Source organism: Epinephelus moara, chromosome 16, assembly GCF_006386435.1.
Source record: "Epinephelus moara isolate mb chromosome 16, YSFRI_EMoa_1.0, whole genome shotgun sequence".
NCBI lineage: Eukaryota > Metazoa > Chordata > Actinopteri > Perciformes > Serranidae > Epinephelus > Epinephelus moara.
Genome location: NC_065521.1, coordinates 2,336,706 through 2,358,283, shown reverse-complemented (window position 1 = coordinate 2,358,283; position 21,578 = coordinate 2,336,706). Strand labels below are relative to the sequence as shown.

At 38.5% G+C, this 21,578-nt stretch overlaps 2 protein-coding genes across 2 annotated transcripts in view; one reads left to right on the top strand and one right to left on the bottom strand.

Annotated features, from left to right (window-relative positions):
* Nucleotides 1–8,650, top strand: part of eif5b (eukaryotic translation initiation factor 5B) — a 20,286-nt gene extending 11,636 nt beyond the window's left edge. Inside the window, exons 14-26 of the mRNA XM_050065429.1 lie at nt 476–586; nt 689–756; nt 856–997; nt 1,089–1,220; nt 4,272–4,454; nt 4,529–4,690; nt 4,920–5,051; nt 5,157–5,288; nt 5,398–5,474; nt 6,893–7,057; nt 7,142–7,280; nt 7,354–7,515; nt 7,925–8,650. Of these exons, the coding sequence (XP_049921386.1) occupies nt 476–586; nt 689–756; nt 856–997; nt 1,089–1,220; nt 4,272–4,454; nt 4,529–4,690; nt 4,920–5,051; nt 5,157–5,288; nt 5,398–5,474; nt 6,893–7,057; nt 7,142–7,280; nt 7,354–7,515; nt 7,925–8,032 (1,713 nt within the window). The 3' untranslated portion in view covers nt 8,033–8,650. The remainder of the gene's footprint in view (nt 1–475; nt 587–688; nt 757–855; nt 998–1,088; nt 1,221–4,271; nt 4,455–4,528; nt 4,691–4,919; nt 5,052–5,156; nt 5,289–5,397; nt 5,475–6,892; nt 7,058–7,141; nt 7,281–7,353; nt 7,516–7,924) is intronic.
* Nucleotides 8,651–13,318: 4,668 nt separating this feature from the next.
* bco1l (beta-carotene oxygenase 1, like) lies at nt 13,319–18,674 on the bottom strand. Its single transcript, XM_050065432.1, has 11 exons — nt 18,467–18,674; nt 17,547–17,675; nt 17,314–17,443; nt 16,682–16,829; nt 16,442–16,589; nt 15,401–15,621; nt 14,954–15,220; nt 14,770–14,875; nt 14,599–14,693; nt 14,095–14,206; nt 13,319–14,022 (listed from the first exon to the last, which is right to left on the bottom strand). The coding sequence occupies exons 1-11, from the start codon at nt 18,528–18,530 to the stop codon at nt 13,868–13,870; spliced, it is 1,575 nt and encodes a 524-aa protein (XP_049921389.1). The 5' UTR covers nt 18,531–18,674; the 3' UTR covers nt 13,319–13,867.
* Between the last annotated feature and the right edge of the window lie 2,904 nt (nt 18,675–21,578).

Below are 21,578 nucleotides of genomic sequence, written 5' to 3'. Positions count from 1 at the left end.
TTAGCTGACTGTTACTATTAGCTGACTGTTACTGTTAGCTGACTGTTACTATTAGCTGACTGTTACTGTTAGCTGACTGTTACTATTAGCTGACTGTTACTGTTAAATGACTGTTACTATTAGCTGAGTGTTACTGTTAGCTGACTGTTACTGTTAGCTGACTGTTACTGTTAGCTGACTGTTAGCTGCTTGTTAGCCGATTATTAGCTGGCTGTTAGCTGTACAGTTACTGTTAGCTGACTGTTAGCTGCCTGTTAGCTGATTGTTAGCTGGCTGTTAGCTGGCTGTTAGCTGTACAGTTCCTGTTAGCTGACTGTTAGCTGTATAGTTCCTGTTAGCTGACTGTTAGGTGAACAGTTACTGTTAGCTGACTGCTTGCAGAGACTTCTTGTGTGACTGGATCCTGTTGGTATCGTAGGAGCAGTGCAGTAATAAACCTTTCTTTGTGTGTGTGTGTGTGTGTGTGTGTGTGTAGCTGCGACACACTCATGTCCAGGACGGGGAGGCCGGAGGAATCACTCAGCAGATCGGAGCCACAAACGTCCCCAAAGAGACGATTGAGGAGCAGACCAAGATGGTCAAAAACGTACGACAACACACACACACACACACACACACACACACACACAGTGGTGTTAGCTCAGGGGTTCTTCGTCATGTGTTGATCATGTGTGTGTCGTGTGTTCAGTTTGACAAAGAGGACCTCAGGATCCCCGGCATGCTGATCATCGACACACCAGGACACGAGTCCTTCAGGTAACTCAGACCCCCAGTCCTCATGTCGTCATGGTGACATGGATCCAACTGTGACCTGACTCTGTGTGTGTGTGTGTGTGTGTGTGTGTGCGTGCTCAGTAACCTGAGGAACAGAGGCAGCTCTCTGTGTGACATCGCCATCCTGGTGGTCGACATCATGCACGGCCTGGAGCCGCAGACGCTCGAGTCCATCAACCTGCTGAAGGAGAAGAAGTGCCCCTTCATCGTCGCCCTCAACAAGGTCAGTCTCCTCCTCCTCCTCCTCCTGCTGCTCCTCACCTGTCTGCTTCTTCCTCTTCATCTTGTTATCTGACGGTGTTTGTCGTGGTCAGGTCGACCGTCTGTACGACTGGAAGAAGAGTCCAGAGACGGACATCGTGGCCACGCTCAAGAAGCAGAAGAAGAACACAAAGGACGAGTTCGATGAGAGAGCCAAGGCTGTCATCGTGGAGTTCGCTCAGCAGGTGTCACTCATTACATCATCACCTCAACAGCCAATCAGAGCAATTATTGTCTATAAGGGCTTTAAGCGTTTTACATATTTACAGTGTTATATTTGTTATAATGAAGCTGAGACTGCACATTAATACAAGTTATACAGACAACTAAATATGAGATTATTTACAAAAAATACTATCAAAAAATGTATTTACTAAAGTATGTTAACAAAACTATTTTACAAAAATTTAATTAAGGAAAAATATTTCCACAAATAATACAATTACAAAAATACATATACATTAAATATTTCACAAAAAATATATTTACAAAAATACATTTAAGAAAAAATATTTATTACAAAAATAAATTAACGAAAAATATATTTACAAAAAAATAATTTACCAAAAATATATTCACAAAAAAAAGTTGAAAAATATTTAAATTTACAAAAAAAAATATTTACAAAAACATATCTCAATACTGATTGGCTATCGTGGCGATAATCGGGCACTGACGTTCAGATTTCTGAACTCTTGTGAATAAGCGCATGACGTTAATCGCGCTACTTGCTTAATTCGCACCACTTTTTGTCTATTTTGTGTCATTCACGTTGCATCCATCACACTGCCTGGTATGACTTTACATGTAATTGCGTCTTCACACTGACTTTACGTTTAATTCATTGTGCGAATTATTTTATTTACACCCGATTTGAACACAACGTGATATTGTGGTTTTCTTGTGTGAGACTGGTTCACCAAACGTGATGCAAATTTTCGCGTTTGAACACCAGGATATTTTTGTTAACTCGCTTTATACACACGTGAAATCATTGAGTTGATAACCGAACATCCAATACAGCCTCTGCGTCTTACGTCCCCAGAGGATCACAATGCTGATTGGCTATCGCGGCAAGAATTTGGTCACTGAAGTTAAAGTGCTTCTTCTTTTTTTCTTTCGTGAACAAGCCTATGAAGTCAAATCACGCTACTCACTTAATGTGCATATTTTGCGTCATTAGCATCGCATCCATCTCAATGTCTGGCAGGACTTTGAACCTAACTCTGTCTTTACATTGACTTTTTTACGGAATTTACTTGTGGAAATTGTTTTTATTTGTGCCTGGAGTGAACACAACATAATGTTGTGGTTTTCTGGTGTCAGATGGGTTTACCAAATCTGATTCAAAGTTTTGTGTCGCATTTACGTGAGTTTGAATGCGAGAATATTTCGTGAGTTATTTTTCAAAAAATAAAAAATAACTTTTTTCCCACCGTATCCCAGAGTCCCTTGAAATAGAAAAAACTTGACAAATATTGTTAATGAATTTAAATATATTTATGTATAAAAGACACAATAATAAATAAAGGTACAATAAGTAAAATCGAACCAACTAACGTTTCAGAATTATTTTTTATATGGACCTAAAAATTAATTAGAATCAGAAATACTTAATTGATCCCTGAGAGGAAGTTGTGAATAGTTACAGTAGCTCCAACGTAAAGAATGACTATAAGTAAGAATTAGAATATGAAATACAAGTATGTAAAGATAAAGCAGTAAAATAAAATAGAAATGAAAATGTGCATTAAAATAAAAATGAAAAATAGAATGTGCATCATGCTAACGTGTTTAACACCAGTACTTAAGATATTTGAATGTTAAAAATAAAATAAATATCGTCACTGTGCTGAGGCTGTAAGTGTGAAATTTAACTACAATATACACATCAGTAGAATAAACAAGACTAGATTATTAAAGTAAACGGTACAGTGTGTAGTGTACGGTTACGTCCATGATGAACCAATACTGTAATTTTAGAAATTCTTCAGATTGTATTTTATGTATTTATTTTCCTTTTTTATTTTTTATTTAAGTTATAATCTGTAACTAAGCCCAAAATTTAAATTTTGTATAATTTTCAACAAGTGTAATTAATTTTTCATGTGGTTTATCATGTAAAGTATTTCTTCAATTTACTGAATTTGTATTTTTTTTTTAATAAAACCATCCCCCTTTTTGTAGTTTTCAAAAGTTGTGTGAAATTTCTATGAAAACAAAAGAAAAATTCACAAATGTCATTAATACATCAAAATAAATTAATGTACAGGAGAAACAATAATGAAAAGGGTAAAACAGGTAAACTACAACCCAAGTTGAAATATTTTTAGACAGTTATTTGGAGAAAAAAGCTAATATTTTAACAAAGTCATAATATAGTTGTATTTCAAGTAAAAGTTGAAATGTTTTGAGAAAAAAAAAAAATTAATGCAGAAATACATTACCAGAAGAAATATTGTTATTCTCTTAAAGTCCAAATAATTCAAGAGAAAAAAATGTAAGAAAAAAGCTGTACTAATTTGAAATAAATGAAATATTGAAAACCAAAATGTTAAAGAAATATTTGTAATATTTTAGGAAAAAATCAAAACACTCTCAGAAAAAGTTTAACATTTTGAGGAAAAGTCATACATTTAGAAAAAAGTCCAAACATTTTGAGAGGACACAAAATATCATGAGGAAAAAAAGGTCAAAATATTTTAAGTAAAAAAGTATTTTAAGAAAAATATATTTGTAGAAAAATAAATGAAAAATAAGTTAAAATATTTGAAGAAAAAGTTGAAATATTTTGATGAAAAATAATAGTTAATGCAAAAATATAATATTATGAAAAGACATATTGTTATATTTTAAGAAAAAGTCCAAATAATTTAACAGAAAAAAATGTCAAGAACAAGTTGTAATATTTTGTGAAAAATATTTATGACAAAATGAAAAATATTGTAAGAGAAATTTGTAATATTTAAAAATTCAAAATGCGAAAAAATCAAATGTCCTGTGATTCCTGAAGATTATGAATTCAGTATTTCTTAAATTTAGGGACTATCTTTAAAATGAATCTAACTCTAACTTCCTCTACAGTTTCCACAGTATCCAAAAGTTGTTCTGAAACAATAAAAACCTAACAAAAGTTGTTGATATATTTAAATAAATTCATACACAACAGGAACAGCAGTGGGCCCAGGACGGAGCCTTGAGGAACCCCTTCAATAACTTATGTTGTTGTTCCTCAGGGTCTTAACGCTGCCTTGTTCTATGAGAACAAAGACCCCCGGACGTTCGTGTCGTTGGTTCCCACCTCGGCCCACAGTGGTGACGGGATGGGAAACCTCATTGCCCTATTGGTTGAGCTCACACAGACCATGTTAGCGCGCCGGCTAGCGCACTGCGACGAGCTGCGGGCTCAGGTCATGGAGGTAAGAGATGTTTTTAGATTCTACGTGATCTCCACAGTTTGAACGGACGCAGCTGACGGAGTCCGTGTGTTCAGGTGAAAGCGCTGCCCGGAATGGGAACCACAATAGACGTCATCCTGATCAACGGCCGCCTGCGGGAGGGAGAGACCATCATCGTGCCGGGGGTGGAGGGACCAATCGTAACGCAGATCAGAGGGTTGCTGCTACCGCCTCCTCTGAAAGAGCTCCGAGTCAAGGTAAAAGCAGTTTGTTTCAAAATAAAAGCCCACAGAAACTCTGCCCATGATGTCGCTGATATCAGAAGAAAAGTATGTGGACACCTGTGTTACAGTCATGTGATGATGTAACCCGGGATTATGACATCATGGGCGTCACTATGTGTTTTACTCTTCCTCTCTGAGAGTTTAATTGACTGGTTGATTGATTGATTGATTGAGTGATTGATTGATCGGTTGGTGTGTGCAGAGCCAGTACGAGAAGCACAAGGAGGTGTCAACGGCTCAGGGCGTGAAGATCCTGGGTAAGGACCTGGAGAAGACGCTGGCTGGGCTCCCCCTGCTGGTGGCTTACAAGGACGATGAGGTCCCCGTCCTGAAGGTAACACACACACACACAACACACACACACACACACACACACATACAGAAGGACCGTACTGGCCCCGTGAAGCTCCCAGTTGACCGACTTGCTGCTGGTTTTCAGGACGAACTGGTGCGGGAGCTCAAACAGACTCTGAGCTGCATCAAGCTGGAGGAGAAAGGCGTTTACGTCCAGGCGTCCACGCTGGGGTCACTGGAGGCGCTGCTGGAGTTCCTCCGCACATCTAAAGTCCCCGTGAGTAGACGCTATGTGTCGACGCTATGTGTCTGAGCTTTTACTCTGAAAAGCAACAGGAAGTAGAAGCTGACAGAGGAGCTGTGTGTGTGTGTGTGTGTCTCTGCAGTACGCTGGGATCAACATTGGCCCGGTTCATAAGAAGGACGTCATGAAGGCGTCCACGATGCTGGAGCACGACCCGCAGTACGTCATCTTTTTTTTATAGGTTGACAGAAGACGGTTTGATTTCATAAACAGCTCAGTGACAAACTTTATTTAGATCTTTAACAGTTATAAGAAGTCTTAATAATTACAGAAAATATATATTGTGACAATAACATTTAAGTAAAGTAAAACTTGAGAAGAAAGCTGTAATATTTTAGCAACATCCTAATATTTGATCATATTTGAAGAAAAAGTCAAATTATTTTAAGAAAAACATTAGATTTTGAGAAAATTCCTTAATGTTTGAATAAAGTCAGTGTTGTGAGGAAAAAATATATACTTAGAGAAAAAGTAATATTTAATGCAAAAATATAAAATTATGAGAAGGAATATTGTTATATTTTAAGAAAAAATCTAAATACTCTCAGAAACATTTTGAGGAGAAGTCATGTAGTTGGAATCCAGAAGAAATTTAAGTTAAAAATAAAGTAATTTTAGGAAAACAGTTATTTTGTAAGCAACAATTAAGATTTTAAGAAAGTTGATATATTTTAAGACAAACAAAATATTTTGAGAAAAACATTTAAATTTAAACATTTAGTGCAAAAAACCAACCAAACAAAAAAAAAACACATTAGGAAAATAAATACTGCAGTATTTTAAGAAAGTCCAAAGAATATAAGAAAAATAATGTTAAGAAAAAGTTGAAATATTTTAAGAAAAATCTTGATATTTAGGAAAAGGTCATATTATTTCCAGTAAAAGTTGAAATCCTTAAAAAAATTAACCATTTTCAGAAAAAAGTCATTATTCTAAGAAAAAGTCATGTTTACAGGACAAAGCCGTAACATTTTGAGACGAAATATTCTCAAATATCGTGAGTAAAGGTCAAAATGTTTTAAGTGTTTTAAGATTCATTTATTTTTTAAGAAAAAATACAAAATACATATAGAGAAATAAATTAACATTATTTGTCATATTTTAAGAAAAAAACATTTTGAGAAAAGTAATATTTCACGGAAATGTCATATTTTAACAAAAAGTTTTTTTTCAGCTATTCGAAAGAGAAAATGGAATTTTAAGCAAAATAAAGTATTAAATTCAGAAAAATTCATAATATTTTAAGAAAAAAAAATTGCGAAAAAATTGTATTTTAAATAAAAGTTGTCATATTTTACAAAAGGCTGAAATATTTTCAATAAAATTTATATTTTAAGTTAATTTGAGAAAAAATATTCTAAGAATGTCGGAATATTTTTAGATAAAGTCAACATTTTAAGCAAAAATTTTCATATTGAAGAAAAAAATACATTTTTAGAAAAACTAACATTTTAAGGAAAGCCCTAATTGTTATATTTTTTTAAAAGTTGAAATATTGTAAGCAAATCAGTCATCGGACGGGAGAGAACGGAGCTGTGGTTTGTGATGATGATGATGATGATGACATACATGTGCAGGTACGCGGTGATCCTGGCATTTGATGTAAAGGTGGAGCGGGAGAGTCAGGACATGGCCGACAGTCTGGGCGTTCGGATCTTCTCGGCTGAGATCATCTACCATCTGTTCGACTCCTTCACCAAGTACAGGGAGGACTACAAGAAGGCCAAGCAGGACGAGTTCAAGTAGGAGGACGCTGCCTTTGTTTATCAGGCTTTGTTGTTGTTTGTTTGTTTGTTTGTTTGACTCTTTGTTTGTGTTGTGGTCAGGCACATAGCCGTGTTCCCGGCGAAGGTGCGAGTTCTTCCTCAGTTCATCTTTAACTCCAGAGATCCCATCGTCATGGGCGTCAGCATCGAGGCCGGGGTCCTCAAACAAGGGACGCCGCTCTGTGTCCCCAGCAAAGGGGTAAGCCACGGCCACAGACAGCGAGCTTCCTGTGTGACATCATTCACCTGATTAACCACGCCGTCTGTTTCAGTTCGTGGACATCGGCGTGGTCACCAGCATCGAGATGAACCACAAGGCTGTCGACACCGCCAAGAAAGGCCAGGAGGTATGCATCAAGATCGAGCCCATCCCCGGGGAGTCGCCCAAGATGTATGGACGCCATTTTGAAGCCACCGACATCATCGTCAGCAAGGTCAGGAGGAGGAGGAGGAGGAGGGGGCGTGGTTAAACTCTGTGGAGACATTTTTATTTAAAACACCTGAGTCAAGAGTTCGCAGGATGTTTTTTTTGTCTGTCACCGCGGTAACGAGGAAAGTTTGTTTCCTGGAGGGTGTGATGTCACAGCCAGGAGACAGGCATGAAAGAGAGGAGGAAATAAAGTAGGTAAGGAGGAAGGAAGTGAGGGAAGGAAAGAAGGTAGGAATGGTTTCATGTGTGTTTAGTTTTTAGTTTTAATCTGAACGTCTACCTTGACTTAATGATTAACTGGTCAGATTTTGGCGGTGCGCCTGTGTATGAGTGAACGCTGACAGTGTCTCTGTTGTCGTGCTGGTCAGACATTCGGTTCAGTGGTGACGTCAGAGTGTGTTTGTGTGTTTCAGATCACGCGGGCGTCCATCGACGCTCTGAAGAACTGGTTCAGAGACGAGATGCAGAAAACCGACTGGCAGCTGATCATGGAGCTGAAGAAGACGTTCGAGATCATCTGAGGGACCGCAGACACACACACACACACACACACACACACACACACACACACACACACACACTTCCTCCCTCAGATGGCGCCGGAAACATTAAAGAAAAAAAAAAGACGTGAAAGTTTTCTGTGAGAAACGAACTGTTTTTTCCACTGTTGTAAACAGTGATAGTTTAGAGACACACACACACACACACACACACACACTCAGTATTCCAACGTGCCTGTTCTTCAGCATCAACGTTGTGTTATTATTTTTTCTTCTTCTTCTCTGATGTGTTGCTGCTGCTTCCTGTCCCAGGCTCCGCCCCTCCCCCAGACTTACCGAGGAGCCAGCGTTCAGCCGACCCAGCTGCATCATGGGAACTGTATTGAGCAGCAGTGGGTGGGGCTGAAAGAGGAGGAAAAAATGACTTTATCATTATTATTTTTTTTCTGGTTTCACCAAACACCAAATGCTTGAAGCGGCGGCAGCGGCGTCGACTCTAAAGACTTTAAGGACTCAGCGTTGGCAGCTTTGCTGTGCGGTGTGTCGGCCATGTTTGAGGTTTGAATGACTGGATGGAAGATTTTAAAACTGTTTCTGCTGCAACTGCTGATGTAATAAATTCCCATGATTCTGATGAAACCTGCGGAGTTCTCACTTCAGTTTTCTGTTCACGACCACAGAGGAAGAACCGCTGGCCTCTGCGGCGCTCAGCGTTCATGACATCATCACAAAAGAGTTTACGTTGAAAAACTTTAGTCGCGTGTGAGATGTCCTGAGCAGTTTTACATCACAGTCTCTGTTTCTGTCTTCATGCTGTAAAAAAGACATTAAAGTTTGTCGGCTGCTGAACGACAGGAACCTTTAATAAAGTTTCAAACTGGACTTTTGCATCCGGATTTGATTAAGGTCCTGATTTCAGCTCGTTTCTTCTTCTGAAATTAAAATTGTCTTTATTTATGCTCATTTTCATGATGGTTGACTTAAATATATAATAAAAGAATCCTGCAGTTTAACGGGCTAAAATCAACGTACACGTTTTAGTTTACTTTCAACAGTCCAGTTTGTAATTTAATTGTTAAAGTTCAGGTTTCACTTAATGTAATTTTAAAATTAAAGTGCTGCACTGTGGACGACAGTGGACGACATTTTTAATTTTCTAACCTTAAAACAAAAATGTTCGTCTCAGAGTTTTTCATACATCATGCAAACTCAGATTTGAAAAATTAAATTAGAATTTTATATGAAAGGTTCATTTATTTGATTGAGGTGCGTTTCTTGTGAAAAAATTAAAATTGACTTTTTTAAAGCTAATTTTCATAAATCCAGGGATAAAGAACATTTTTATTGTCTTCAGAAAGAAGTTACACATTTTGATTTAAAAACAAAATGTCCAGTTCCCAATTTAATTTTTAAGTTTAAGTGTTACTTCATTTAACTTAAAATGAAAGTGCTGCGCATTGGATTACACTAAAAACTATTAAGTATTCATAGTTTTCATGAAGGTGGATTTATTTAACCCCAAAAATGTCATTTCTTAATTTTGGTCAAACTTTTTAAATTGTAAAAATATGTTCATCATAATTCTGCATTTTTAAACTCAAAAACAAAGTTGTCGTTGCTAAATGTTTTCATACATCACACAAACACAAATTTTAAAAATGAAAGTTGAATTTTAGTTTTTTATAAAAGTTCATCTCGATACAGGCGCATTTATTTTTCTGAAAATAAGATTAAAATTGCCCTTTTTTAATGTTCATTTTTATATGGTTGACTGTGATACATTAAAAAAAAGAAGCCTGCAGTTAAACGAGCTAAATCAACAATCGTTTTAATTTCAAAACAAAAGTCCTGTTTGTAATTTAATTTTTAAGTTTAGGTCGAAACTTCATTTAAAATTTATGCAAATTAAAAATTGCCCTTTTTATTTCCCTAAGAAAGAAACTAAAATAAACATTTTAATTTGATTTTTAAAGTTCAGTTTGTGATATGATATTTAAGTTTAGGTCGCACTCTGTCGATGTTTGGAGGTGTTGCACTCGGAGTACACTGATAAATTATTCATTCATCATTACTTTGCATTGTTAAACCTCAAAACAAAAATGAAACTGAATTTCATGTTGTGGATTAATCTAAAAAGTATCTGTCATAGTTTTCATGTGGGCGAATTTTTTTAACCTAACAAAGATGTGAAGTTTTTCATACACTAATTTATGTTTACGTTTTGGATTTTACTAAAAACTATTCGTCAATCATAATTTTGAATCTTCAAAAAAAGTAAAATGCTCATACATCATGTTGAAAATTTGATTTGTTTACATACTTTCTGAAACATTTACATACTGCCGCTGGTCGTGTCGGATGTACGTTGATTTTGAAATCGGAGACTCTTTTGTGTTTATTTCACCCATACACTGTGGCTCAGTTTAAGCATCATTCAAGACAGTGTGATGTTAAACTTCATATATTTGTTGTCGCCCGATTCTTCTGGTGACGACAAAATTAGAATTTTAAAAACCTTTTAATGCTAATTTTTATAAATGCTAACCTGACAGAGTCCTGTGTAAATGACATTTTTAATTTCCTGTGGAAACGAGCTGAAATCAACGTCATGATTTGAAATGAAAATTTTCAGTTTTCAAGTTTAGGTTTTGTACATAATGCGTAAAATGGATTTTTAACTTGTTTAATTTTGTAAAAAGATAAATACATTTCTTGATGCTCATTTTCATGAAAGTAAAATTTCCGTTTTGTGTAAAAAGCAAAATTCAAAATAATAATTTTAATTTAATTTCTAAGTAAAGTTTGTCAATTTAAGTTTTAAGGTAAAAAACCGTTTCAACCCACAGACAAAAGAAATGTTCTTTTACATAAAGACACAAATTTAAAATTTAATTTGACTTGTTTTAATATTGGCACACACAGGCTTCTGTAGTGCCGAGATGTTTACACACTGCTGCCAAAGTCTGACAAATCTAAAACAACTCTGCAGTCGAACTTTGACAAAGTAAACAAGACGAGCGTTCAGCTTCTCCTTAACGGATTCAAAGTAAAACAGGAAGTTCCTGCAGGTTGATTCAGACGTATGAACACCTTTTCACTCGCCTCGTAAAAATGATCACAACTCAAAAACCAAATAACGTTCACACTGTAAATAACTTAAAAGTCTTTAATTTTTCATTTTGTAAAATCGAATCAAAAAAACTTCTGTTTTGTTTTTACAACACAGTTTCAGTACTTTTATTATTTATTGTAGTTTACTTCCAGAGGCTTTCAGCTGAGGTTGTTCAGATTTCAGGGACATAAAGTATCTGAAGCTAATCCAGGAAGTGACATCACAGTAAGCCAGCACACCAGTGTCGGCTGTGGAAGAGTGTTTGTGCCGCAGAGTTTAAAGGTTTAATGAAGCTTTGATGTGAAAGGGGAACATTCAGTGGTAATAATTTAAGGTGTTTTTACAAGTTTACCGTCATATACTCAGTGGATCAAGGTCACTTCAAGGGTAAAAATTTGGGGCCATTACGTCACAGCGCCACAGAAAGAAGAAGACGTGTTTTTTAGGATGTTCTTTTTACATGTAACTATCAGATATAACCTGTGTGCAATTAGGAGGCGCCCTTTGAGTCCAGAGAAAAGCAGGATTTATACTTGTGTGGTGGTGTGTCTAAACACACATTTAACACACAAATCAGCTTCACTATAACTCGCAGCATTCACAGACAAACACTTGTCTTTATCTGGACACATTTTCCCCACAAATACAACATGCTAACGTTATTAGCACAAGTCTATGGCATTTTACATTGTATAAATTAGCCTAGCAGGTAGCAGAGATTTCCTCTGCTCATATTTCAGCCAGGATAAATCACACACAGGACTTAAAACGCCACCCTGTGCCATCAAAGGTTGATATCGGTGACTAAGTTGCCACGTAGGAACAGTTTTCATGTCGAAATGTCATCTGGAGATAAAAAAAAGTTTATCATGGTACCAAATTAGAATTTTCCACCTTGGGTGGTGCCAGTCAGTGAAAACTCTGACCTGGGCCGTAAAACACCATCACCATCAACCTGGAGAGAATTTCTTCAGATTAGGCACAAATGTCCAATTAGACTTAACAATAAACTGATTAGAGTTTGGTGGGCAAAGGTCAAGGTAACCCTAACCTTGTGTCCATCTCATTCACAAAAATGCAATATCTCAATAATAAAACACCTCGAGCGGTTTTTCTAAAAGTTGGCACAAACGTTCACTTGGACTCAATGATGAACTGATATGAATTTGGTGGTCAAAGTTCACTGTGACCTCACAACTGTCTCATCTTGTGAACGTGGCACACAATCCCGTCACCCAAAAACTCAGTAGTTTTTAATTCAGCCAATCACTTCACAGCAGTGGGAGGGGGAGTCAAAGTATCAACAGACAACAACATTTTCAATCAACATTTTAAAGTGGAAACTTTTCAGCGAGCGAATGTTAGCAGCCAGAAACAAGTATCTCTGATCCATCGTCCGTTTGCTAATCAGAACACACAACACGTTTCCTTGGAGCGGTCCTCCTAAAATGAACTGTGGTGAAAGTTGCTATATTCTCTATTGATCCATGATTAAGGAGCTGATAAGGAGACAGCGTTAGCTAACGAGCTAATGCGCTAGGCAGTGTAGGGGGACATTTCTCATAAGAACTATGACACATGACTGCTGCAGTGTCTCTGCAGTGGGACACGTTTTTCAGTCAGACTGACACAGAAACATCAGGTGGTTTGTTTTTGAGTTTGAGAACTCATTTCAACATAACAATGTTTAACTAGAGCACTCGGAGAGCGCAGACCTCTGCCAAGCAGCTTGGATTTCCCGCCATTTTATCCACTTCGCTTCAACCGATCACCAAAATTGTATCATCTGTTCCTTGTCCCATTATCAACCTTTCCTGAAAATTTCATCAAAATCCGTGTACAGACAAACAGACCAACGCCGGCGAAAACATAACCTCCTTGGCAGAAGTAATAAAAACAAAAGTTTAATTAAAGATGAGACACGGCTGATGGAGACACACAAACGTGACGTCTGTCCTCCTGGAGCGACTCGGACCTGAAGGGTTCGTCCTCTGGGGAGCAGGATGTTTAATTTTTATTATGTTTCATATTTTCTGAAATCTGTCTCGTAAAACACGTTAAGAAAAGAAAACCAGAAATATTAAGAGAAATCTGAGTTTTTTCAGATTTAGCACAAATGTCCACTTGGATGCATCAACTAACTGATTAGAGATTGGTGGTCATATGGTCATAGGTCAAAGGTCAAGGTCACTGTGATCTTTTGTCTATGTCTTTATTGAGAATGCGATATCTCAAGAAAGCCTCAAGGGAATATCTTCAAATTAGACACAAATGTCCACTTGGACATGGACTCAACGATTAACTGATTAGAGTTTGGTGGTCAAAAGTCAAGGTCACTGTGACCTTGCATTGGACTTGTTTTGTAAACACAATATCTCAAGAAGGCCTTGAGGGAGTTTCCTCAAATTTGGCACAAACATCCACTTGGACTTATCAATCAATCTTTATTTCAGACTCAAAAATAGGTCCATATAAAATATAATAAAGGTCACTGTGACCTCACAAAACATGTATTTGGCCATAAGTTAATTTATGCTGACTATGACAAAGTTTAAACAGGAAACACTGATGGAACGTCGTAGGTTGCTGATGGTCTCACTGACGTCAGATTTTAGTGACAAATGAAATTTGAGCCTGACGCTCTGTCGTAGTCCCGAACACGCCTCCTGCTCAAACACATCCTCAACATGTTACAGACTTTACACATAGTAACAAATAATGAAACCAGTCCGTGTGTTTGGCCATCAGACAGCGGCGGGGATGAAGTGTCCGTGAAGATCCAGGTGGACGTTGGCAGGAATGGATGCTCGGGCGATCTCCTTCATGGTTTTGGCGTCGAGGACGAGCATGAACGGAGACATGTTTGGATCCGGAGAGACGATGGACGATAAGATGACCCCTGCAGGATGAAAATTACAACATCAGGACAAAGTTCCTTTAAATGTGCGAATCAATAATGCAAAGCCCTCACCATCGTCTTCCTCCACCGCTCCTGGTGATGCAACAAACACCGGCTCTGACGGGTAGCAGTTCTCCTGGTGCCACTCGGTGTGTTTCCTGGTGACGATGTCAAACTTGGCAATCTGTTGGACGGGATGGAGACGTTAGAGTTTAGACTCTGTTTCAGCTGCAGGGACGAGACTGTTGATTGGTCCAGACAGAAGACACTCAGCTGCTATTGGAAGAAACCTGGAGTGAAACTTGACGCCGGCCGAGCTGCAGACCACTGTTCAGCACCAACAACCACCAACAAACGTGTGTTTTAAGCTAAAAATGATCTATTTTTAAACATAACTAAATGTTTTTTGTGGCCTAATATAACCACACATTAACTACGGCACTGACGCAACGTATGCTCTCCTCCTCCCCAAATATTTGTTGAGTTTTTTCAGTCTGGACCAAAATGGCGGCACAACCGATGGACAGTTCATGTTTTGGATGTTGACGGTGTTGCTGACGGTCGGAGGTGTCGCACCTTGTTGGGATGAGGTGACCACTCGACCCTGGAGCCGTAGAAGTATCTGTACTTCTTAGCGTTTAAGTTATAGTTGATCTGCGGCAGCTCCAGACCTGAGGAGAAATCAAATGTGCTCGGTATGAGAGACTAAAAGTTTAAATATTAAGTCAAACTATGCAGATAACGAACCTTCAAACATGGTGTCCGGCCAACAGTGGACAGAGCCATCCTCCTGCATCACTGCCTGTGCCGTCGTGTCCTCCAGAGTCACCAAGTTAGATCCCCTGGGAGACTCCTGGAAAACATGTCACTGTAAACTCTAAGGACAAACACGTCATGTATGTCTCAGGTGTGTTTGTCAGCCTGGTGTTACCTTATTGACGTCGAGCGGCAGGACGAACCTCTGGCAGACCGGTGGCGAGAAGTTCTTGTTGGACTCGATGAAGCTACTGGTCTCCTGCCTCATGTTCTGGATGTAGAACATGTCGTACAGGTTGCTGTTCTTGTAGGCGATCAGGTCGAACACCACGTGGCCGTCGGCCTCGTATGCGTTGATGTGGTGGAAAACCACCAGGGCGTCGCCGTAGAAACGGGTGGACACGGCTTTGCCTGTCTTCCTGTTGATGACGTGAAACAAGGTCTGGGAGGGACAGAGGAAGTTTACTGTCACAGTTGTCTTTGGGCGTCAATGAAACGCCAAAAAACTCTGTTCAACTGAATTACATTTTTACTTTTTTTGTGAATAAACGGAATTAACGAATTAATGTTTCGTTAACTTTCAGACAGCGATATCTAATCTGATTGACTTCAACAGACTTACAATGTCGTCCTTGTCGAATTTGAGGCAGCTCCCCCAGTTGACCCCTCTGAAGTAGGCGGTGGCCAATTTGACGATGTCCAGTTTGAAGGGCTGCTCCACGAACACAACGTAGTTCTCCGTCATGCCGAAGCTGTGGAAGTAACTCGGGAACAAAGTGGAACGCATCGGGATCGAACACACCTGCTGGACCTTCCTCAGCGCCGGCTTCTTGTGCTTTTTATCTGGAACAAACAACCCATCGCTGTCAGTATTAAGTTTTAACATCGTCATCAGTTTGTTAGAACAAGACATAGTCGTGGCCAGTGTTAGCCTGACATCGAGACGTCGGTTGTAATTCTGTAGTTGCTCAGTGTTGAGTGACATACTTCCTCTCAGCTCTACGATAACGTTACCTTTGCCTGCAACCTTGGTGATCTAAGTTAGATCCTGTTTTTATATATCGTGATCATTTTAATGGCGAGGTTAGCCATTATGCTAGCTACGCGCTGTCGAGTTTATGAGGAGGGCCGTCAACTCTACAGCTCGCATGACCCATACATGACTCACTTTAATATTTTCGCGGAAAAGCATCCGGTGGCCAGGCCTTGGACCATGAGGCCTGGTCAGGCTTGAAAAAACAACATGGACTTGCCTCCCTGTGACAGTGATCGGCTTTGGGACGGGGACATTGTGTACCAGATATCAGGCAGGGGTGGGGACTCAGGTGTGTTGGTCTCTGGCATCACAGACTGACTCTAGGGACTTGGGACGTCACCTCTCTGATGTAGAGGGAATGGGAGCTGGTTCAGGAGGTGGGGATATAGTCTGGCTCGCCTCTTTGTATTGGTTCTGAAACCAGACTCCTAGAAAGGGGTTTAACTTTCACCTTTTCTGGAGTTGCCTCAGGTGAGAGGCGCTGGACAGGTGTGGGGATACTCAGAGGCCCCTGGATGAGCGCTGCTCTTTTTGAGGATCTTCCTGGGCGCCTCTAGTTAGAGGTGTTCTGGGCAAGCATCAACATGAACCTTCCATCTTTAAAGGTTTCTAAAGCTGAAGCCGTACCTGAAGCATCAGCAGGGACTTTGAAGATGACGTATTTTGGCAGGCCGAAGCCCATGATGGCGGTGCCCATGTTGTAGGTGTTGCCCTCGTTGTCATAGTGAGGATGAGCTGTTGCCAGGTTCAGAGCGATGTGGCTCCTGTAGTTGATCTGGAGTTTGGCAGAAAGGTTGTTTAAAGAGAACGTGCGATAAATTTGAGACTGTATTTGTGCTGTGAGGAGGTGGGTGGAAACGAACGTACCCTGCCGGTGGTCTCCAGGGTTGCTGGATTGATCTGGTTTATGTAGTTGACCTCGGAGGAGGCGTAGTAGTCCTGGCCATAGCGAATGATGTTGATCAAGTTGTTGTCGGTGAAGTCAGGGATGATGTTGCTGAGGTGTGTCAATGCCCTGAGGAGAGAGTTTAAAACAGATCTCTACGTTTCCTGGATGGACTGAAACAGATCTCTATGTCTCTTGGATGGACTGAAACAGATCTCTACGTCTCTTGGATGGACTGAAACAGATCTCTACGTCTCTTGGATGGACTGAAACAGATCTCTACGTCCCTTGGATAGACTGAAACAGATCTCTATGTCCCTTGGATGGACTGAAACAGATCTCTACGTCTCCTGGATGGACTGAAACAGATCTCTACGTCTCCTGGATGGACTGAAACAGATCTCTACGTCTCCTGGATGGACTGAAACAGATCTCTACGTCTCCTGGATGGACTAAAACAGATCTCTACATCCCTTGGATGGACTGAAACAGATCTCTACGTCTCTTGGATGGACTGAAACAGATCTCTACGTCTCCTGGATGGACTAAAACAGATCTCTATGTCTCTTGGATGGACTGAAACAGATCTCTACGTCTCTTGGATGGACTGTACCTGGAGAAGATGTTTTTGCAGGGATCTGGGTAGATCATAGTTCCAAATTCGGAGACGACAATCCTTTCGGCCTTGATGTTCCTTTTGTAGGTGTCACTCTTCAGAAACTTGCTCCTGTAAGTCACCTCGCCTAAAACAACAGCAACAGTAAACGCGTGCGTCAGCCCCAGGTAACGTCCTCCACCATTAATTTAACATCATTTTCTATATAAATCTTAATTTTGTCGTCTTACCGTTGCAGAAGGTGAAGCTGTGGATGAGCGACATGCCGTCAAACCAGTGGTTGTACTCAGTGTTTCCCACAGAGAAAAGGCCGGGCCCGTTCCTCAGCAGAGTTCCCTGCAGCCACGACGGGATGGAGCCTGAAGGTCAAAGGTCACACAGGTAAAACTTCCGATTACTGGTGTGTTCCTGCAGACGGTGTTCAGTGTTTGGTACTGAGACGTCTCAGTTTGTTTCATTTTATTTCTGTTTAGTTGAGTTTAATTTATTTTAGTTAATTTAATTTAAGTTTAATTTATTGAATTTTATTTTAGTTTAATATTTTATTTCTTATTTGATTTTTTTTTTATTTTAGTTCATTTCAATTTAAATTCTTATATTTTATTTTATTTTATTTTAACTTATGTTTGTTTAATTTAACTAATTTTATTTTAGTGTAGTTGAATTTATTATATTTTGTTTGAGTTTATTTTATTTTAGTTTAATTTGTTTTAGTTTAGTTTATTTCTGTTATTTTTACACCTTATAAAACACAAATATCCTGGCAGGCAGATAAATTGAAATATAAAGATTAAAAAACACTAAACCTGAAACATGACTCTGAGCACACTACAGTTTTTATTTAATTATTGCAAACATCATTTTTGTTTTAAACCTGTTTATTTACATGTGAAAAGTTAATTTTGTCTCTTTTTTAAAAACATAAACAGCTGCTGAATTTCCCCTCAGTGTTTTTTATCTGTTGGAGTGAATGGAATAAATAAACCTGCAGCTTTATCAAACACAGATGACACAACCCTGAGACTCAGCCAGCAGCTCTTTGTGTTTTAACTTTGATCTTAACGGCTCGTTGCAATAAAACCTGCCGCACAGTGTCTGAACCCGAATTAAAGTTATTGAATATTTATCCGCAGCTCTGCGTCACACTCACCTCTCACTTCAGCTCTCACCGGCTCCGGAGTTTCCATCCCATTCTTTCCAAAAATTGGCTGCATGTTTCTGGCGTATGTTTCCCAGCGTGCACCTCTGCAGAGACTGAACACACACGCTGGCAGCAGCTGAGATTATTTGGCCGGCGTCGCTCTACGTGATGATGTCCATGTTACAGAACAGGTGTGACACACACTGAGTGGATTATGTAAGCGCTCTGCTGTGCCGTGGACTTCGCTCTGCTTTTCACAATAAAAGAGGAGTGTTGTTGTTGCTTTCTCCGAGCATCTTAAAACATCACGGCGTGAACGTTGAGTCAGCGAACAGGAAGTCCTCAGCTGACTCAGCATCTTACTGTGAAGGTCAACTCATCTTTGATCCGTCTGTGCTTTTAATTTGAAGGGCAACATCCTGATAAGGAATCCTTGTACTTAAATCTTCAGCCATAAAGACGTCTGATTATCTGTGAACAGACGATAAAGAACAACACGTTTCTGCATCCAGCTGATTCTCACCTGTCTGAATCCACACTGTGACCGCTACACAAAATACACACCCACAGTTACACACTCACAAACACACACTGCCGTTATAAAGATTCAAGAGAACAATGGTTAACAAATCACCTTGCCAAAGCACTGCAGTTTTAAATTAGCCTAATGGCTAACACTGGCACGTTTACAGAGATGTTGATTAATGTCCTTTTAAATGAATGAATGAATGAATGAATGAAGATAAAGACGTTTACAGAGGAACAAACATGATATGAAAGGCTGCCGCACTTTAAAGAATCAGAGCAGTGGATGCAGTACGTTAGTTTATTTTATTCTATTTAATTTTACTTTATTTTAGTTTTGTTTATTTCGGTCATTTATCAGCTTATAAAACACAAACATACTGGTAGATAGACGACACATGAACATTAAGTAAATGCTTTTTCTTTTATCTTAGCATAAAAAAACAGGACCTGAAGGTATATTTATTTATTTATTTAGTTAGTTATTTTTAACCTGGTCCTTTTTTGGGTTAACAGGTTAAACATTCAGTTTTAATCTTTTTTTTTTTTTTTTTTAAATATAACAAATGGCTACGCTCTGATTCTCACAGTAATTAACATATGTTCATTAATATATTTAGAAAAATTCAAATTTCTATTCTAATGTCTATGAAAAGTCTAATTTTATTTTTTGTTTCTCCAACATTTATTTATTTATTTTTAACGGGCTCCTTTTTTTAATATAAAAAAAATAACTAAGCTCAAATTCTCACAATGATAAATTCTTTAATATATTTTAAAAAAAAAGTAATTTTTATACCAAAATTTGTTTTGTTTCCAAACATACTTCTACATATTTTATCAAATAATGAAAAAACAAATCAAAAGGTCCTTTTCTTGAGTTAACAGTTAGATAAAGGTTCAGATTACATTCTTTTTTATTTATTTATTTTTATTTGTAAATTTAATTAAGCTCTAATTCTCACACAATAACTAAATCAATTAATATATATTTTTTGAAGTGATTTTTATTCTAGACCTCATGAAAAGTGTCATTTTTGTTTCCTAACACAGTTCTACATATTTTATCAAATAATCAAAAAACAAATCTGCGATAAATGGAAAACAAAAATCTACTTTATGAAATGTGGGTCTGTTTTTTTGGGGTTAAAATAAAAAAACGTAAAAATGTTAAAACCATTGAATTCGTGTTTTTCCGTCTTGATTTTATTCTGACTCTGTATAGTGTGATAAAGGTAAAGTTTGACCTTCAGACTTGCCGTCTTTATCTGCGGCCGTGTAATTGGTTAAATTAGTTTATTGCTTTACAGCCGCTCTTATCGGGACGTGTTGGTGCAGCATGAACTTGTGTGAGGACCACGCTGACACTGTGACCATAAAACAAATCATTTGGACCATGTGTCAGGAGTGACGATGTGTTCACTGTCTGTGGTTTGTTCTGGTGACAGGAGTGTTGTTACTGAGGCGTTTAAAGGTCATGAAGGCCTCGTCTCAGTGTTATCATCTCACATGACACAGTGTGTGAAGTGAGGAAAACTACACACTCTGCACAACACACAGCTTTTAAAGAAACATAAAAAGGGTACGACTTTAAATGTCTGTTTACATTTTATCAAGGCTCAAAGTTAATTTAGAGCGGGGCCTGTTTGAGTGACAGGTGGGTGTCACCCTCTGACAGGACGCTACCACAGTTACAGCGTTGGTCAGGTCACGTAATCACAAATTCACAGTGCGATTTCAGTTCATGAAAATGAACTGTAACATTTTGGTTGCCTAAATAAGTCGAAGACGAAAACGTTCCTTAAGGGGTCAGTTTGTCTTGTAGGTACATTTTATTTTTAAAGGTGTGAAGCCTGTTTTTTTGCAAGCAAAAATTAGCATTATCATAGTTAATCATAGCTGTAACTCTGCCATATTAACAGCACTAGCAGCTAGCGTTAGGGTCAGCTCCACCCTCTTGTCCTAATATGGTCGCTTCAGCCTCCAAAAATTCAAGATGGTGACAGCAAAAAAGCCAAACGATAAAGTTTATCTGTTCTGTTCTAAAAAACGTATGTCTTGTTTTAGTTGTTTTCAACTGGCAAGCGAAAATTAGTATTAGCATTATCATAGTTAGCCATAGCTGTAAATAAACTGAATAACCAAGCTTGCAGCTAGCGTTAGGGTTAGCTCCACCTTCCATTCATATGTGAGGGTTAGGCTTCAAAAATCCAAAATGGCGACAGCCAAAATGTCAGAATGGGAGTCGACAGACCAGTGGGTGACGTAAATTTTGTACGTTGTTTTAAGCCATTTTTTGCTAGCAGAAATTAGCATTAGCACAGTTAATTATAGCTGTAAATAAACTGAATAACTAAGCTAGCAGCTAGCGTAACCCTCTAGTCCAAATATGGTGTGGCTCCAAAAATCCAAGATGGCGACGGTCAAAATGCCAAATTTGAGGCTTCAAAATGGGTGTCCACAAACCAATGGGTGACATATGTTTTGTACATTTTGTTGGAATGGTTTAAAGAAAATTGGCATTATCACAGATAACCATAGCTGTGAGCAAACTATATAACCAAGCTAGCGGCCAGCGTTAGGGTTAGCTTCACCT

Coding starts and splice junctions, on each gene's coding strand:
- bco1l (XM_050065432.1), bottom strand. CDS start 18,530: ATGCAGCCAATTTTTGGAAAGAATGGGATGGAAACTCCGGAGCCGGTG. Junction 15,221..15,400: donor AATTCGACAAGGACGACATT/GTAAGTCTGTTG, acceptor TGTCCCTCCCAG/ACCTTGTTTCACGTCATCAA. Junction 14,207..14,598: donor GGTCACCTCATCCCAACAAG/GTGCGACACCTC, acceptor CCCGTCCAACAG/ATTGCCAAGTTTGACATCGT.